Source organism: Lithobates pipiens, unplaced genomic scaffold, assembly GCF_037356315.1.
Source record: "Lithobates pipiens isolate NorthernLeopardFrog02 unplaced genomic scaffold, aLitPip1_a1.2 Scaffold_19, whole genome shotgun sequence".
NCBI classification, from domain to species: domain Eukaryota; kingdom Metazoa; phylum Chordata; class Amphibia; order Anura; family Ranidae; genus Lithobates; species Lithobates pipiens.
In genome coordinates, this window is record NW_027507764.1 from 374,825,912 (window position 1) to 374,846,309 (window position 20,398).

General features: G+C 40.6%; 1 protein-coding gene across 2 annotated transcripts in view; it reads right to left on the reverse strand.

Moving 5' to 3' along the window:
- Positions 1–228: 228 nt before the first annotated feature.
- KCNG2 (potassium voltage-gated channel modifier subfamily G member 2) overlaps positions 229–20,398 on the reverse strand; it is a 260,102-nt gene continuing 239,932 nt past the window's right edge. For both annotated transcript variants that reach the window (XM_077492320.1, XM_077492321.1), the window contains exon 3: positions 229–4,984. In XM_077492320.1, coding sequence (XP_077348446.1) covers positions 4,280–4,984 — 705 coding nt within the window. In that variant the 3' untranslated portion in view covers positions 229–4,279. The remainder of the gene's footprint in view (positions 4,985–20,398) is intronic.

Here is a 20,398-nt window from a genome sequence, read left to right on the forward strand (position 1 = left end):
TTAGAGACAATATAACTGGTATGGCGGTGATCAGGGACATATTTAACGGTCTCAAGAATGTGAACATAACACTTTGTCATAAATGTAATAGAATTATTTTACTTTTTCATGAAACTAAAGGAATTAAAATCTCAATATTCAATGCAATATATTACTTACTTAAGGAATCTAAATTTTTATTTTTATAACTGAACATAAGATACGTTTGGCAAAAAAATATTTGGCAGCCTTATATAATACTCTGTTTGTTTAAATAAATAAAAATAATAAAAATTTTAATTGGCCATCATCTTCTTAGTCATCTTTCATTTCTTCAGAAACAATGGATACAACAAAAAAATTTAAATACCCTTGACAAAATTGTCTAAATAATAATTGAAATAGTATTTTCTATTAGATGTCAGTAACCCCTTTAACAAAGAAATGAGAAAAGGCAAAAAGGATCTAGCAGCTGTCACCTTGCCAAGCAGAAACTCATACAATGCACATCTGCAGTATATGTGTTAAAGCAATATGATGGCATGCATGACAAGTTTTTTTCTTTTCCAGCACACATATATTCTGTATTAGACAGCAGCTCTAGTTTAGAACACACATTATAAATAGCGCACCATGGAGACCAACGTATTTTAAGAATAACTTTTTTCCATCATGGCAAATGTGTGTGAAGTTCTTTGATGGAAGTACTGTATATTATGCAATATTAACATACCTCTCTACAGAAGCATGGATTTCATATGTTAAAGAAAGGTAGAACTGGTCTTACTTTCCACAGTAACCATTTAGAACCTTTCTTTTATTCTTACATACTTTGTTGGCAGAATGAATAGTAGAATCTGGCTGGCTTCTGTGGACTGCTTGGGTGACTGATTTTTCCTTTATACATTCTAAAAAATAAGGCTAGACATATGAATGAAACTTGACCAGCCAGGTCTTGGTTGGTCTCGATATATGCAGGACAAACATTAAAGGGATATTAAAGGGTAATTTTTTCTTAATAACAAGCATGTTATACTTACCTGCTCTGTTCAATGGTTTTTCACAGAGCAGTTCCAATCCTCCTATTCTGGGGTCCTCCACTGGCACTCCTGGCTCCTCCTGCATTCAAGTACCCTCCCAACAAGCCATTTGCTAAGAGGGGTACTCCGAGCTGCACTATGTCTATTGGTGCTGGTCAGCCTGTCCCCCATTGAATAGGATGGGCACCCACAGGAGCCAATGGCTCTCACTGCTCTCATTGAGCCCAGCGAGGAGGAAGAGAGAGAGCAGCAGCGCACAGCACTGGACCAAGATTGGGCTCAGGTATTTAGGGGGGCTGCACCAAAGGGGTTTTTTCCTTAATTAAGAGAATATATTAAGAAAAAAACGTTAGCCTTTTTCAACCACTTTAACCACTATGTTGCAGAGACGCTGGATCGTTTTTACATATGGTTCAGAGGGGGGCACGCCTGCCACATTGCCCCGCTTTCCCGAGCTCTTCCATTCCACCAGTTTCGGCGACTCCCCATAGAGTTGAGGGAAGAACTGAAGTTTCCAGATCATCTCTATGGTCAATAAAACCAGAAGCGATTAGTATACTGGCACTTTTTGGCAATTAGTATATTGTCACAGTTTTGGTCTAGTGTTTACAAGCCATTACCGACTTGTGAAAACATTGAATCAAACTGATCTTGGTTTGATGAGATGCTCTTGAGGGCAGACCCCCTCAAACAACAGACCCCAGATTTCTCAGTAAAGAGTACCTGTCACTGATCCAGCTATCACAAGGAATGCCGTTCATTTCTTGTGGTAACAATAAAGTTGGAAAAAATAAATTAAAGAGGCAGTGTAAAAAATGTATTTAAATAAAATAAATACTAAAATTAAAGAAAAATTAAACTGCTCCCATCCCCCTATGCTTACGCAGAAAGGTAGACGTGCAAGTCGGTCCCACACGCATATGTAAATTGCACCATACATGTGAGGTATTGCCGCTAACGTCAGAGTGAGAGCAATCATTTTAGTACCAGACCTCCAGAGTAAGTGTAAATTGGTAACCTGTAAAGGTTTTTAAAGCATTAGCTATGGAGATTGTTAACTACTGTAGTTTGTCACCATTCCACGGGAGCACACAATTTTAAAGCATGACATGTTGGCTATCTATTTATTTGGTGTAACATCATCTTTTATATAGTATAAAGCACTAGGGTATTATCTTGTGTTTGTGTGCACTATAATGCACTAAAAAGTATATATCTTCCCAAAAACTTGCTTTCGAAAGGCCACTGCACAAATATTGTGTGACATATAAATTGCAACAACCAATATTTTTTTCTCCTGGGCAATTGGTTAAAGACTACTTTCTCTCAAAATATTAAAGAGAAATCATTTCATGCTAACTGTATTTTGTTTTTTAAATTTACACATTTGTAAACTGATGATTGATATGTTTTATGTAAAATGTTAAATTTACAATTATACATTTCATACAGGCTCCTTCCAAGCCATTTGTTTTGCACAAAAATGCTAGACTTTCGAATAGTAAAGCCCAGCAATACTTGGATTCTGTTTGGCTATTTGCGTGCACTAACTAGATAAGACATGTCTGTCTCTGCAAGGATAGAAGTGGGAATTTTGCCTGCAGTTCTTCTCTATTTTAACCACAACAGCAATAGAAAAAATACTTACAGTGTATCTACTGTTGTAGTGCTATATTTACTAGTTGTAATATTCATATTCAATATTTCCAATTTACCTGATTAAAAAGTACTAAAATAATACCATCTGCTTTTAAACACTAAACATAATGAATGAAATATTCTAAAAACTACATTTGCAAATGTTTACTTACCTGAGGCCATACCTTAATCCTTTCCATCTCTTGGTTGGGCTTTGTTCTTGTAAGAATTACATATCTGCATGAATCACACTCTGTTTTGAAGGAAGGAGTCTACACTAATGCATCCTATGAAGTAAGCCACATGGAACTTATTATTATCATAGGAACTGAATGACTAGGCCAGCTGGGGAAATTGAGTATTCTGACAGTAAAGCACAGTGTTATGGTAACTCCAAACAATTTACAGGTGAGCAGGAGAGATTGCTTAGAGACACCGGCTCTCTTTCTCCACGCTGATGAGGGTCATCGCCTTATGTTCCAAGGTTCTGAAATTTCTACACTGTTAGCAAGATGTTTCATTCCAATCCCATACACATCCAAAACTATAGCAGAAGAATGATAGTGATAATATTAGCAGTGTATTAAAAATAGCTACATCAAACAGCTTTGACAATAATAGCATATTTCCTTCATTGTAAGAAATAACCAATTTCCTGCTGTCAATAATACTGCCATTGCATCTAAAAAATTTACTGGTTTCATTCAGTTTACAGTTATGTTAATCCAGGGAGTAATATGAAGGTAAATCACTTAGAATTGGTTTATAGGCCTATATATTTATATCTAAACTCAAGAACATACATATAATAGATTGCAGCTTATCTTATTTGCTTTTACTTTAAATGCTTTATTCAATAAACAGTGCAAAAAGAGAAAGTGTCAAGTGCAATAACCTATAGCATCCAATCAGAATCCATTTTACTGAAATCAGACCAGTACAGCATTAATTCTCATTGGTTGATATAGATACTGTACTTTGCACTTTACTCCATGTTTATTGAATAAACCAGAAAGAGTATTTCTCTTATAAAGGATAATAAAAACAAAAACAAGGGTAAATATTTTATAAATTAACTTATTTGAAGGCTGAGTTTCCTTTACTACAGGAAAAGCATTTTTGCAGTTTGTGAAAATATAAATTAATTTACAGAATAGTAACATATAAATATGCTAATTTAAATACATTTGATTTCCATTAAATCTTACTTCAAAATGTAGACTTAAAATAAGACAAAACTCAGTGAATAATTAGTTATTACTTAAAAGAACAAGACTATAGTAAAGCAAAACCAATGTCCAAATTATGCCGCAGATGTCCTCAGATGACTGATGAAAACTGGATCTAATGAGACTAAAAAGTCATTTAGGTTTATCTTTTATATTAATAAAGTACCTAACCAAATATAGCAATTTAATTATATTAATGGATAACAAGTTTCAACCTACAATTGAACAACTCAAGATCCAACAAAAGGTGAATGAAACTAATGTTCAGCTAAACTGTTTAAATTGTTCCATGTTTGACATTTTGGTGCCTATATGAAACCACCATTCGCTATAGTCTATGATACTGTTTGCGAACACCAAAGGCCCATTAGGTGCTGAACTTAGGTGGAGATCTTACTCAGTCCCAGTGAACTCTCTTTCTTCGAGTCTGTGAAGCTGCCTGCTTGCTCTTTGCTGCTGCTCTTTCAGTTCAGTATAAGAGCGAGAAAATGTGTGAAATATGGACGTCACAGGAAATGCCATAAGCAAAATACCACTCAGTATGCTGCTTAGGGCCACCACCTGTCCTGGAATGCTTCGAGGAACCATGTCACCATAGCCTACAGTTGTCATGGAGATTACTGCCCACCAGTAACTTCCAGGGATACTGGTGAATTCTTGTTTGGCACCTAGCTCATTCTCTGCAAGATATACTAGAGGAGAAAACAGTGCCATTGCAACACACAAAAATAGCAGAAGTAGCCCAAATTCTCTGGTGCACCTTCTGACCGTGAGTCCAAGGGTCTGCAGTCCTAGAGAGTGCCTTGCTAGTCTCATGACATACAAGATTCGCAAAGCCCGCAACACGCGAAGTACCAGTCCCACCTTTTCCAAGTAGTTATTTCCTGTTCCTCCAGTTTTTTCTCCTGATAGTGAATCTACTATCAGAGTAATATAATAAGGCAAGATGGCCATCATGTCGATGATGTTAAGCGGTGTTCTTAGGAATACACACTTACTCTCAGCCTGGATAAAGCGTAGGATGAACTCCAAGGAAAACCAAGCTACGCAAACTGTCTCTAGAACAAAAATATCGTAGCACTTCTGCGAACATTCACCCTGCAAATAGAAAACATGAAAAATGATGAGTTAACATATTTCTTACCATCATATGATAAATAATGTTTGACTCCACGTGTCAGTATATATTAAAATGTTTGAAAGAGCTGTGTTTCTCATAGTACCCAATCACCTTATTCTGTGCATATTTTAGTGCTGCTTAAAAAATGAAAAATAGTATGTTATGGGTAACAGAGAAAGTCCCAAGTGAGTATCTTTACAGCAGTCAGAAAATTGCCTGAAATCTTCTGCAATAAGTGTAACTGCCTTCAACCAGATAGAGGGATGAGTCTACAAAGCTGTGCCATTATGACAGGTTACTTAATAGGGCAACAGACCGCGTGCAACATTTGCATGCTTGTTTAGTAAGCCATGCACCCTTTGCATGTTATATTACCTATGAAATGGTAATTTGGGAAAACAAAATATAACCAAATGTATAGATGTGTTAGAAAGCTTTACCTTGCGTTTATATTAATGTAATTTAAAAAATGTGCATTGCTGATTAAGAATTAATCCCTATCCAAAGTTAACCCAGATAAAAATGTTCTCAAAATGTCAACTTTCTTCTTTATAAATCAGGTTACTGTCTGTACCAAGGGCTGAAATTGTTACAGATGTCAGATTGAAGTGTACTCTTCCTACCCTGCTTTTGAAAACTCAGGTGAAACTTGTGAGGCTGATGAAAATCAGTGAGACAAGGAAGGTCACAGGAAATCATTGACAGACGTCGGATATAATTTCAAGCATAGCTATACGCTGTATCAGCATCGCTGTTCTAGCCTGCAGATAGCTGATAAATATATAGTGAAACCAATGGAATAATTTGTCATCCTGCTACTGTCGTGATGAGTTGAAGTGTCTCGATGTGTGCAATGTCTTTGATTTCTGAGCCAGGGATCATATTTAAAGCCTGTGCTCTGATGATCCCTGTTAATCATTTTAAATGTGCATTAATTTAGCCAAAACCAAATACCACAGAGTAACACACATTTAAATTATATTTATGTAACTATAAGATTACTTTATATAAAGAACTTTTGGATTTTTTTATGCAAAGCACAGATGCACTGAAATTGTTTTTTTGGGATTCTCAAATTCCAAGCCCCTAAATGCGCAAACGATGTAGTTTATTAAATACTATCTAAGGGTCCCAGGACAACAAAAAGCTTTCTATGCTGGTTCCATTTAACTGCAACATCCCTTAGGGTTATAGCATCAATACTGTTAAAGTAGATCTAAACCCTAAAGAACTGTGTATCATAAACAAATGTCTTTTTTTTTTAATACAATATTTTTTTTTTTAGGTTAATTTGTGCATATCAGTGCTGCTGATCTCCTTAAGTCTTTTTTCAGCCACTTAGCTTTTAAATGCCCTTGCTCAAACATTTGCTGCACATTATTGCTCTTAAGGCAGTTTACTGATAGTTACAACAGTGGACCATGCCTGTGTAGTGTGTATTAGCATAGCTGCATGCAGACTCCAGAGGGCATACACGTGATTGGGTCATAACGCAGAAGCAAGATTGGGGGATAGCGGTCACCCAATGGCAGAAAGCCCCTGAACATTGCGGGGACACCAAGCATTCATTTAATGAAAGCTGTATATTTATTAAAATTTTAATTCATTAGCTAAACATGTTAAGCTGTGGTGTAGCCTTTTGTCTTTTAAAACCAGTAGCCCACCATTTCTAAAAAAAAACGTAGCCCTCCTCACTCAAGTGCACTACTCACCTACACTCTCTTGCACTCTCAATGGCTCTGACATCCAGCAACATTCTTCTTCCAGGTTGAGTGACACCTGGTGCCATTTAACTAACTTTGGAGTGCCACAGAGCTGCCCCCTACACTGCAAGATTCTATGCATCACCTATGACATCCAGCATTAATGAAGAAGCAAAGAGAAAAAGGACCCAGCATGTCACGTGACTGGGTTCAAGACTTCTGTAAAAGTTCAGGTATAACCCCAAAAAAATTAAGAAACACATGCTGGGGACAGACCAGGGATGTAGGGGGTGGAATTGGAAATTACAGCTACAGCTATATATATATATATATATATATATATATATATATATATATATAATAAGGTGGTAGTAGAGTTACTGTAGAGGTACTGTTTCTTTGCAAACTGCCTTGAAGTAAAAATTATGTAAGGCTTGTGGGCGTGGGCAGCTGCTGAGAGGATGGTCGCAGGCTGTCTGAGCATTGAGGTAACTGGCTCCCTGTAGCTTTAAAGCGACAAAAATATCTCCTGAGGGCACAATTAAAGCCTGAAAGCAGCGGTGAATGTCCTAGGAAGATGGGGAATAGAAAAAATAAAGAAGGACCACACAAAATAGGCAAATTTAGAAGCCAGGGCGGGACACTGCAGAAGATTAAAGATGCCACTGGTCCCTCCTCACCTCACAGCAGCACAAAACAGCAGGATTCCAGTGCTGAAGGAGACATGTAGACGTAGCCTGGCTCACAGGGAAACAGTCTACGGCCCCAGGTTGACATTAACAGCTCCATAAAAAGGAGAAGAATTTCATCCTCTGAGGATGAGAATTAACCCCTATGATGCAAAACTAAATGCAATACCTACCACAGGTCAACCCATATCAGATTCCACTATTAAAGACATCATAATGTCACTGAGGGGAGCACTTCAACTTGACATGATACATTTTATGAATCAGTCAAAGCAAGAAATTGATGAACTAGGTGACAGAGTGGAATATGTGGAAAACAAAACGAGTGACCTCACAGAATCTCATAATGAATTAGTTGAAGCACATTTTGATATGGAAAATGAAGGTCTCAGCCCTGGAAGATAGGTCCAGAAGGAATAATATAAAATTCAGCGGAATTCCTGAAAATATTAAACCTGCTGACCTGAAAAGATTTCCAATATAAATGCTTTTCTAAACTGCTCCCTGCAAATCCCCAACAAGAAGTGAAGATAAACCGTGCGCATAGACTTCCTAAACCATCACATATACCAGAAAGACTGCCTAGAGATGTCATAGCAAAATGTATTTCTTCCAAGTAAAATATCAACTGATGCAAATTGCGAGACATAATTCACCGTTTCCAGATCCCTATGCAGGAATAATACTTTATTTGGATCTGTCACAAGCAACAATCCTGGCACGCAAAATCTTAAATTCAATCACCAAAATCCTCAGAAACCCCAGTATCCTCTATAAGTGGGGATTTCCTACAAAAATAATGATAGCAAGAGAAGGAACCTCATACATTACCAACATGGAAGATGGTATAAAAATTGTGGCATAACCCCTTAGACTTTTGTATCTTCTGTGGTAAGCGATGTAGAGGTTCCTCGTCTGATGTATTATACCTTCAACTCTTATAATATACACCTACCAAGGTTTCTGGCATTAACCCACCCCCACACCATTTTATCCCCCTCCTTTGTACCTCCCCCCCCTTTAAAACGCTGGTGGTGTGCTGGACACACGCATCAGTTAAGGCCTCAGATAACAACCTGCGTAAAGAAAATATACAATGGTTTCCTAAGTCTCGACTGACAAACCATTATACTAAACCAGTCCCCTTAGGTAACTGCTACAACAATGGTAACAACTCATGTTTTTACATCAGACACTCTTGGGCTGTTAAGCAGTCCTTCTACCCCCCTCTGTAATTGCTCACTATACAACAAAACCCACACATATCCCACTAGCTATATCACCGGCATCAGGGCAATAAGTAACAAGGGTTTGATTGTTACCCTACCCAGGGTTGTTCAAAGTGTTGTATTTTCTGTTATCAACATTCATATGTACCATATGCACTTTGTTTCATGGTATATGTAATGCCTTGTTATGTTTTATTCTTTATTCAATAAAGAAAATCTTTAAAAAAAAAAAAAAAAATTGTGAAAACCTGGGGATTATTACCAAAAGATGAAGAAATCTCATTTAACAAAACCACTCCTGGGAAAATTCCACAGCAATGGGAAAAAAAGTCCTAGTCGATATTATTCTCCTTTCTTAATCACTTGCCGACCGCCGCATGCCAATGTACGTCCCTACTTTGGGGACAGATATCATTGTTATGACAGCAGCTGCGGAGACTTCAACGCACCGATGGATCCAGATATGGACACCTCCAATCAAGGACACACCAAAAGAATGGGACTAAATAAGATATTTTCTAATGAAGATTTGTATGATCCCTGGAGGTGTCTGCACTCCACCGAAAGGGACTATACATTTTATTCCTATGTCCACAAATCCTACTCAAGGATAGATTATTTTATCACGGACAAATTATTACTACAGAACATCTAAAGCTCAAATCCACAACATTTCTTGGTCTGATCATGCGCCAAATAACAATAGAAATGAATACAGGATTTCTCCACACCAACCACCAAGTATGGAGGGACAATACCTACATACTTTCCCAAGAGAAACATTTGTCCATGATAAAAGAAAATCTTAGAGATTTTTTCGTATTTAATGATACTGGTTTGATAACAAGTACCACACTATGGTGTGCTCATAAAGCATTTGTTAGGGGTCATTTAAAAAAATAGCAGCTAGGAAAAAAAAAAAGAAAATTCTTTAAATTAAATAAACTACTAAAAGACATTACCGAAATTGAAGAACAACACAAAAAATCCCCAAGAGATATGAAATTAGCACAACTCTACAATCTAAGAACAGAACTGAGATATAGATTGATAGATAACCATGACAAAAACATGAAACGAATGAAACTGAATTACTATTCTAAAGCTAATAAAGTGGGTAAACTTTTGGCTAACTACGCCAACGTCAAAATAAAAAAAAATTAACAAGTTAGTTCACCACAAATCAAATAAAGCAATCTACAACCCCCAAGAAATAGCCGATTCCTTCTCAGAATATTATGAATCTCTATATAACCTTAAAGTAGATCAATCCACCCCACAACCTTCACCCCAAAATATAGCTGACTATCTAAAAAATATCAACCTGACAAAAATAGATCCAGAAGATCTACAACAAATCAACAACCCAATCTCATTACAAGAAACTCTCAAAGTTATAAAATCCCTCTCTAAAAACCAAAACCCCAGACATAGATGGGCTCTCAGGAGAATAATTCCATGCATTTAGTGAAATACTATCGCCTCATCTGGCCAAAATGTTCAAACAAATAGCATTATCTAGCCAATTCCCAAAAGAGATGCTAGAAGCATTAATAATTACCATCCCAAAATCAGATAAAGAACCAACATCACCAATAAAATCGTTTAATAAATATAACATCTTATCTCATTAGGCCGGATCAGGTAGGGTTTGTTAAAGGCAGACGAGCCCCCGACAGCACTAAAAGAATGGCGAATCTAATCAATCATATTGAAAATAACAAAACACCCACTCTTCTGTTAGCTTTGGATGCTGAAAAAGCATTCGATAGAACGCATTGGCAATATATCTCTAAAACATTAGAAAAATTTGGCATGAAAGGATTCATACACTCAGCTATTATGTCATTATATTCCCAACCCTCAGCAAAAGTGCTCTCCTCAGGATTAATCTGCAAAAGCTTCAATTCATCCAATGGAACTAGACAAGGATGCCCACTTTCCCCAGTAATATTTTCCCTAGCAATAGAGCCATTATCTGAATATATAGGCACTAATCCGGTCATCAGTGGTCAATATGATCACAAATAGTGATGGACGAACGTTTCGCCCGGCGGTCGTTTCGCGGCGAATTTCCGACTTTCGCCGTCCGCGGGTTCGAACGCCTTTTTCCGTCGTTCGCCCCGGCGGACTTACGTGTTTAATGTATACAAGAACTTTAACCTTTCGTGACACGTTTATCATGTGTTACAGGACAACCAATTGAGACATGACAGCTCATGGACACTTGGACATTCCCCCTAACCTATAAATACACCCGATCCGGTGGCCATTTTACATTCTTTCTTCTGTCACTGTAGGGAAAGGATCCTGTGTGGAGTAGGGACAGAGAAAACGCTAGCTATTTGGTACACAAAAGTTCTTTTCAGGACTGGTATAGGTGTTAGGTCAGCAGCCTGAGTTTCTTTTGTCAGTTTAGATAAAGGGACAGAGCGCTGTATGCTGCTATTTTAGGGACAGCTCAGCCAGATTAGTCTTTCTTCATCATCATCATCATCATCATCATTAGCTGTTACTATCAGGTCCACAAAAGAGCTATTCCAGCTAATCGTTCCAGCCTACTCTTTTTTGCCAATTTGTATAGGGACAGGCAGGAAGCAGTGTGTCAGGCAGTGAGGATAATTTTAAAGACTTGCTGTTACTATTAGTTCCACAAAGGTTCTTTTCAGGACTGGTATCAGTGGTACGGTAATAGGCTTGTACACGTATAATATTCTTTCTTCCAAATATAGAAAGAATATTATACTTGACTGCTGCCCTTCTGCTGCAGTCTGCTAATCATTCACAACTCACTTGTTCCACAAAGCTCTTTATCAGGACTGGTAACTTGGTCTGTCTAGGGTGCTACGGTACATAGGCTTGGGTGCGGTACAGTCTGCTGTTCTGTAAGGACCGCTATCGGTCCACAATACATAGGGTTGCCGTGCACTACTGCTGACCGCTGCCCTATACTGCAGCAGTCCTTCAGCGGTATAGGGACTGACGCACAGTCTGCTAAACACTAATACACAACCTGCTTGGTCCACAAAAGTTCTTATAAGGACTGGTAACTTGGTATAGGGTGCTACGGTACATAGGCCTGAGTGCGTTACAGTCTGCTGTTCTGTAAGGACCGCTATCGGTCCACAATACATAGGGTTGACGTGCACTACTGCTGACCGCTGCCCTATACTGCAGCAGTCCTTCAGCGGTATAGGGACTGACGCACAGTCTGCTAAACACTAACACACAACCTGCTTGGTCCACAAAAGTTTTTATAAGGACTGGTAACTTGGTATAGGGTGCTACGGTACATAGGCCTGAGTGCAGTACAGTCTGCTGTTCTGTAAGGACTGCTATCGGTCCACAATACATAGGGTTGCCGTGCACTACTGCTGACCGCTGCCCTATACTGCAGCAGTCCTTCAGCGGTATAGGGACTGACGCACAGTCTGCTAAACACTAATACACAACCTGCTTGGTCCACAAAAGTTCTTATAAGGACTGGTAACTTGGTATAGGGTGCTACGGTACATAGGCCTGAGTGCAGTACAGTCTGCTGTTCTGTAAGGACCGCTATCGGTCCACAATACATAGGGTTGCCGTGCACTACTGCTGACCGCTGCCCTATACTGCAGCAGTCCTTCATTGGTATAGGGACTGACGTACAGTCTGCTAATCACTAACACACAACCTGCTTGGTCCACAAAAGTTCTTATAAGGACTGGTAACTTGGTATAGGGTGCTACGGTACATAGGCCTGAGTGCGTTACAGTCTGCTGTTCTGTAAGGACCGCTATCGGTCCACAATACATAGGGTTGCCGTGCACTACTGCTGACCGCTGCCCTATACTGCAGCAGTCCTTCAGCGGTATAGGGACTGACGCACAGTCTGCTAAACACTAACACACAACCTGCTTGGTCCACAAAAGTTTTTATAAGGACTGGTAACTTGGTATAGGGTGCTACGGTACATAGGCCTGAGTGCAGTACAGTCTGCTGTTCTGTAAGGACCGCTATCGGTCCACAATACATAGGGTTGCCGTGCACTACTGCTGACCGCTGCCCTATACTGCAGCAGTCCTTCATTGGTATAGGGACTGACGTACAGTCTGCTAATCACTAACACACAACCTGCTTGGTCCACAAAAGTTCTTATAAGGACTGGTAACTTGGTATAGGGTGCTACGGTACATAGGCCTGAGTGCGTTACAGTCTGCTGTTCTGTAAGGACCGCTATCGGTCCACAATACATAGGGTTGCCGTGCACTACTGCTGACCGCTGCCCTATACTGCAGCAGTCCTTCAGCGGTATAGGGACTGACGCACAGTCTGCTAAACACTAACACACAACCTGCTTGGTCCACAAAAGTTTTTATAAGGACTGGTAACTTGGTATAGGGTGCTACGGTACATAGGCCTGAGTGCAGTACAGTCTGCTGTTCTGTAAGGACCGCTATCGGTCCACAATACATAGGGTTGCCGTGCACTACTGCTGACCGCTGCCCTATACTGCAGCAGTCCTTCATTGGTATAGGGACTGACGTACAGTCTGCTAATCACTAACACACAACCTGCTTGGTCCACAAAAGTTCTTATAAGGACTGGTAACTTGGTATAGGGTGCTACGGTACATAGGCCTGAGTGCGTTACAGTCTGCTGTTCTGTAAGGACCGCTATCGGTCCACAATACATAGGGTTGCCGTGCACTACTGCTGACCGCTGCCCTATACTGCAGCAGTCCTTCAGCGGTATAGGGACTGACGCACAGTCTGCTAAACACTAACACACAACCTGCTTGGTCCACAAAAGTTTTTATAAGGACTGGTAACTTGGTATAGGGTGCTACGGTACATAGGCCTGAGTGCAGTACAGTCTGCTGTTCTGTAAGGACCGCTATCGGTCCACAATACATAGGGTTGACGTGCACTACTGCTGACCGCTGCCCTATACTGCAGCAGTCCTTCAGCGGTATAGGGACTAAGAGTTTTGTCACAGGGTGATTTAAAAAATGACAGGCAGAGGAAGAGGCAGGCCCTTCCGCAGGGGTGGTAGGGGTAGGGCAGGAGCAACAGCCTTGAGCCAAAGTGGGAAGTTGCAGAAGGTGCGTTCAATTACTTTAAAGGACGCACCAGACTTGGTTGAGTGGCTCACTCAGCCTTATTCTTCTGCACCCTCCTCATCCTCTCGATCTGCACCCTCTTCTTCACTCTCTGCTATGTGCACCCCCAAAGACACTACCACCAACAACACCACCACCACCACATACCTTCCGCTTGAGTGCAAATGGGGGCCTTCATGCTCCAGTGTTTTAATAGGGACCCCCGTATAAAAAGCATGAGGGTCAAGGACCAGTACTGGGTGGCAACGTACTTAGATCCCCGGTACAAACACAAAATGGCGGAAATGTTACCGCCGTCGCAGAGGGCTGTCAGAATGCAGCACTTCCAGGCCTTGCTTCGAGAAATGCTGCATTCTGCTTTTGCGTGCGCTGGCAGAGGAGCAATTCCCACTCCCAGAGAAGGATTTGCGGGTACCAATCCAACAGCGCCTGCAAGAAGAGGCCGGTTTGAAGATGTGTTGGTGACTTCGGATATGAGGTCATTCTTTCAGCCGACCCATCGACAGGTGTCATCCGGATCCAGCATCAGGGAACGCCTAGACCGTCAGGTGTCCGACTACATTGGGTTAACGGCCGATGTGGACGCTCTGAGGAGTGATGAACCCCTAGACTACTGGGTGGGCAGGCTTGACCTCTGGCCAGAGCTTGCCCAATTTGCAATCGAACTGTTGGCTTGCCCCTCATCCAGTGTCCTGTCCGAAAGGACGTTCAGCGCAGCAGGGGGGATTGTGACCGATAAGCGTACTCGCCTAGCTCACGACAGTGTTAACTACCTCACATTTCTAAAAATGAATGAGGCATGGATCTCGGAGGAATTCAACACATGTGATCAGTAGACCATGTATATGTCTATAAACAATTTTTGGAATCAAGCACACAGACCTTCTTAATTCATTTGGCTCACTTCCCTGACCCAAAAAAGCACACCGTACTATATGCCCCTACCCTCCTCTTTGAAGAGGTTGAGCGGTGTCATATTTCTACTGGGGCTGCTTATTATGAGGGGTTCCCACCATCCCTGTGCTGTGCTGACTTCCTCCTGGGTGTTCTTATTATGAGGGGCTCCCACCATCCCTGTGCTGTGCTGACTTCCTCCTGGGGGTTCTTATTATGAGGGGATCACACCATCCCTGTGCTGTGCTGACTTCCTCCTGGGGCTGCTTACGGTGCTGCTGTCAGCGCTGTATGTCACGGAGCTGCTGTCAGCGCTGTATGTCACGGAGCTGCTGTCAGCGCTGTATGTCACGGAGCTGCTGTCAGCGCTGTATGTCACGGAGCTGCTGTCAGCGCTGTATGTCACGGAGCTGCTGTCAGCGCTGTATGTCACGGAGCTGCTGTCAGCGCTGTATGTCACGGAGCTGCTGTCAGCGCTGTATGTCACGGAGCTGCTGTCAGCGCTGTATGTCACGGAGCTGCTGTCAGCGCTGTATGTCACGGTGCTGCTGTCAGCGCTGTATGTCACGGAGCTGCTGTCAGCGCTGTATGTCACGGAGCTGCTGTCAGCGCTGTATGTCACGGAGCTGCTGTCAGCGCTGTATGTCACGGAGCTGCTGTCAGCGCTGTATGTCACGGAGCTGCTGTCAGCGCTGTATGTCACGGAGCTGCTGTCAGCGCTGTATGTCACGGTGCTGCTGTCAGCGCTGTATGTCACGGAGCTGCTGTCAGCGCTGTATGTCACGGAGCTGCTGTCAGTGCTGTATGTCACGGAGCTGCTGTCAGCGCTGTATGTCACGGAGCTGCTGTCAGCGCTGTATGTCACGGAGCTGCTGTCAGCGCTGTATGTCACGGTGCTGCTGTCAGCGCTGTATGTCACGGAGCTGCTGTCAGCGCTGTATGTCACGGAGCTGCTGTCAGCGCTGTATGTCACGGAGCTGCTGTCAGCGCTGTATGTCACGGAGCTGCTGTCAGCGCTGTATGTCACGGAGCTGCTGTCAGCGCTGTATGTCACGGTGCTGATGTCAGTGCTCTGTATTACGGTGCTGCTGTCAGTGCTCTGTATCTCCTGCACCCTCTTGTTTGCCTACCCTGGTCCCTGACCTTCCCTCTCCTCCATTGCCTTCATTAGCTCCATAGTCCTGAATTGTCAGAACAATTTCCCAAATAAAAAAAAAATGCTTGTAGTTATCGATCCCAAATTCACCTCATACATGTATTATGCTATTGTCCAGGTGGTGGGACTACGTGCTACCCCCTAATAATTACCCCGTGGCCGCAAATTCGACCTAAAGGTTTGCGAAATTCGCCTCCCATTGAAGTCAATGGAGCCCGCGGCGAACGGTCGTTTTCGCGAACGTTTGTGTCCGTTCGCGTTTCGCGTTCGCGAAACGTCCCGTCGGAAGTTCGTCCATCACTAATCACAAACTGGGCCTTTTTGAAGGTGACATCACCTTAACCTTGACAAACCCCGGCATATCTCTTTATAATGTTTAGAAATTATTAGACCAATATAATGAGTCCTATTATAAAATTAATCAAAATAAATGTTATATCCTACCCATGAACCTCCACAAAGCCCAAATGGAAAAACTTTGTGAGAAATACAGATATAATTGGGACAAGACAACTAAAACATATCTAGGTATAAAACGTACATATCCTTCTTCCAAACTATATGATGTAAATTTGAGAAAACTCCTAGAACAAACTAAAAATGATCTGCACCAAATGCAAAAAAATCTACTTTCATGGGTCGGGAAAATAGCAGCATTTAAGATTTAAGATTTAAGCAAATATTACCCAAAATACTATATTATTTCCGCACTCTTCCAATTCCATTACCCTTCATATTCTTTAAACAAATGAACATTAAATTAAAAAATTACACATGGAATGGAAAAAAAACAAGAGTAGCATTCTCAATACTAACTACCAATAAAGACCTAAGAGGAATGGGACTGCCAGACATTAGAAACTATCATTCTTTATTAGACCAAATTAAATATTGATTTACCTCGTCTAATGATAAACTATGGTTAGATATCAAAAATAAATTACTGTAGGCTATTACCTATTCGTGCTTTCTATGGCGAAGCAGGTAATAACCAAAAAAATAATTGCTCCAAACCTCCTTTCCATTAAATCAACTTTATCTAAAACTAAAAATAGAAACTTGTTCGCTAAAATAGCATTGCCCACAAGAATAAGAAACGACTGTAAAATACATCTATCAACAAAAGAATGGACCAAACAATGCTTCCAAACTTATAATTGCCCACCAGCACACTTCAAGAACATAGTTGAAGGGAAATTCATAAAATGCGCATATCTAAAAAATATAATCCTTTCTGACAAAATTTATATCCCAACAAAAATATGGCAATATTTCACACACCACAAATTTCAAAAAGCAAGAGGAATTAGGGTTTTATACAGCCTTCTATCCCCTTCTTCCCCAGAAGGAAAAAATCCCAACATGTTAAAATTGGAAAAGAACCTTTCACAAACCTTTACATGGGAACAATGGCATAAAGCCCTATTGATCACTTGCTCAGCATCCTCATGTATAGAACATTGGGATAATTCACAAAAAATTCTTAACTGATGGTACCTGACACCTTATAGAATATCCAAAATATTCCGTTCCACTTCTCCCATCTGCTGGAGGTGTAAGGAATTAGTGGGAAACCTATACCATATTCTTTGGTCATGCAGGAATCTTTCAAGTTTTTGAAACTCAGTTTCCTCCTTTATTGCAGAACTTACAGGTAATTTGAGAGAACTAACACTGGCAACAGCATTATTAGGATTAAATCTAGATATATACCCACACTGATATAGAACAATAAGTATCACATATCCTGATAGCAGCGAGACTCACCATTGCCAATATGTGTAAATCCACAGAAGCTCCTAACTTGTCCAATGTCATTATAAGACTAAACACTCAGGCCCAATACAAATTGATGTTAGCATTCAAAAATTTCTCTACCGCTATCTTAAAAAAAGTGGCAAGTTTGGATAAACAACCCGAGAGCCTCCAATTACTTAAAAAATAGCGATATATGATACATCAAGATATTGAATTTCTTATAGACTCCTCTTCTTCTTTTCATTCCTAAAAATTAGAATATTTGGTAACCAGCTCCTGCCTACAGTATGATCCCATTTGGTGTGGGTGGTAGCGGGATATCAAACTCCAGTTATTGTACCCTAAAGTTATTATTACTTCTTGTTATTCATTCCCCAATTTTTGTTATTATCTGTTCTATGCAATATAATAAGCAATACCAATAAATTGTATTCATTCATATTGGAATGTATTTTGTTAAAAATAATAAAAATGTAAAACTTAAAAAAAAAAATGAAATGAGGTAACTTGCCCTCAAGTGGGACATACAGACACAAGTCTTCTGCATTTATTTTATTTAACCACTTCCCAACTGGCGCACGGCCAATGTACGTCGGCAGAATGGCACGGACAGGCAAATGGGCATACCTGTACGTCCCTTTAAATTTGCCACCGTGTCATCGCATGGGCCTGGTTGGGACCTCCGTGAGTAGAATAGTGGGTCCCATGGACGCGACCGCTGTGGGGATACCCACGATCGTCTCACGGGGAGGAAGAACGGGGAGATGTAAACAAGGATCTCCCCATTCTGCCTAGTGACAGTGTAACTAATCTCTGCTCCCTGTGATCGGAAGCAGAGATCAGTGACATGTCACATGTAGCCACGCTCCACCACAGTTAGAAACATGCCCCAGGACACACTTAACCCCTACACTGCCATCTAGTGGTTAACCCTTTCACTACCAGTGTCATTTACACAGGAATCAGTGCATTTGTATAGCACGGATTGCTGTATAAATGACAATGGTCCCAAAAATGTATAAAAAATGTCCGATGTGTCCACCATAATGTTGCAGTCACGATAAAAATCTCTGATCGCCACCATTACTAGTAAAAAAAATTATTAATAAAAATGCCATAAAACTATCCCCTTTTTTGTAAACGCTATAACTTTTGCGCAAACCAATCAATAAACACTTATTGCAATTTTTTTTACCAAAAATATGTATGAGAATACGTATCTGCCCAAACTGAGGGAAATTTTTTTTTTCAGATATTTTTGGGGGATATTTATTATAGCAAAATGTAAAAAATAATGAGTTTTTTTCAAAATTGGCGCTCTTTTTTTGTTTATAGCACAAAAAATTAAAACCGCAGAGGTAATCAAACACCACCAAAAGAAAGCTCCATTTGTGGGAAAAAAGGATGTCAATTTTGTTTGGGAACCATGTCGCACGACCGCGCAATTGTCAGTTAAAGCAACGCAGTGCCAAATCGCAAAAAGTGGTCTGGTCTTTGGCCAGCAAAATGGTCCGGGGCTCAAGTGGTTAAAAGCAGGAGAATTTGATCTGGGAGAAAAAAAAAACACGTATACTTATTTTTTGTGGCACGTATGATTTTTGGGATTATGTTAGGTGCATTGAAAGCACCTCAAGAATGAAATGGGCAGCAAAAAATGATATGGATATAGCCTAGAGCAGAAGATGTCTGCTAAAGTAATACAGCATACAGCCTGTTTTATGGGAAACAGGTTCTGTAAGATTGCATGATAGCAGCACACACTGGCTTTCTTATCCTCTAAACTGTACCTTAACCATTTCCTGACCGGCTCATGTACATATATGGGGCAGAATGGCTCCCCTGCGAGAAACCCCATACGGGCATGGGGTTCCTTTAATAGCCATCATAGGGCATGCGCACACTGCCGGAGGGATGCGTGTGCACTTTTTGCACGGCGTGGGACCCGATGCTCGTGCCAGCAGTGCCGGCATTGGGATTTGTGTGCGTAAACACACAAATCCCTGTGCTGTCAGAGGAGAGGAGACATATTGTTTGTTCCTAGTAAGTAGGAACAGCGAAATGTCTCCTTTCCTACTTAGTCCTATCCCCATACAGTTAGAACACACATTTAGCCCCCTCCCTACCAGTGTCATTTACATAGTAATCAGTGCATTTTTATAGCACTGATGGCAGAATAAATGTCAATGGTCCCAAAAATGTGTCAAAAGTGTCTGATCTGTCTGCCGCAATACTGCTAAAAATCACAGATCACTGCTATTACTAGTAAAAAATAATAATAAAAATACCATTAAAATGGCATAAATGTTTCCCATAGGTCATAGACGCTATAACTTTTGTGCAAACCAATCAATATATGCTAATTGCGTTTTTTATTACCAAAAATATGTAGAAGAAAATATACTGGCCTAAACTGATAAATAAATTCCTTTTTAAAAACATTTTTTGGGGATACTTATTATAGAAAAAAGTAAAAGAGGAGAGCAAAAAAAAAATCACAAGAAATTCTTTAAGTATGTAAACAGTAAAAAAAGGGAGGACAAACCATATTGGCCCCATAAAGAATGACGAAGGACATCTGGTTACAAAGGATGGGGAGATGGCAAAGGTATTGAATTTATTTTTCTCCTCAGTCTTCACAAGGGAATTGGGGGGCTTCAGTAACCAAAACTGCAGTGTTTATCCTTGTGACACATCACAGGAAGCTCCTTCATGGCTAACAGAGGACAGAATTAGAATTAGACTTTAAAAACGTAACATTAATAAATCACCATAACCGGGTGGCTTGCACCTGAGGGTACTTAGGGAACTCAGTCAAGTAATTGCCACACCATTGTTCCTAATTTTTACTGACAGTCTACTGAC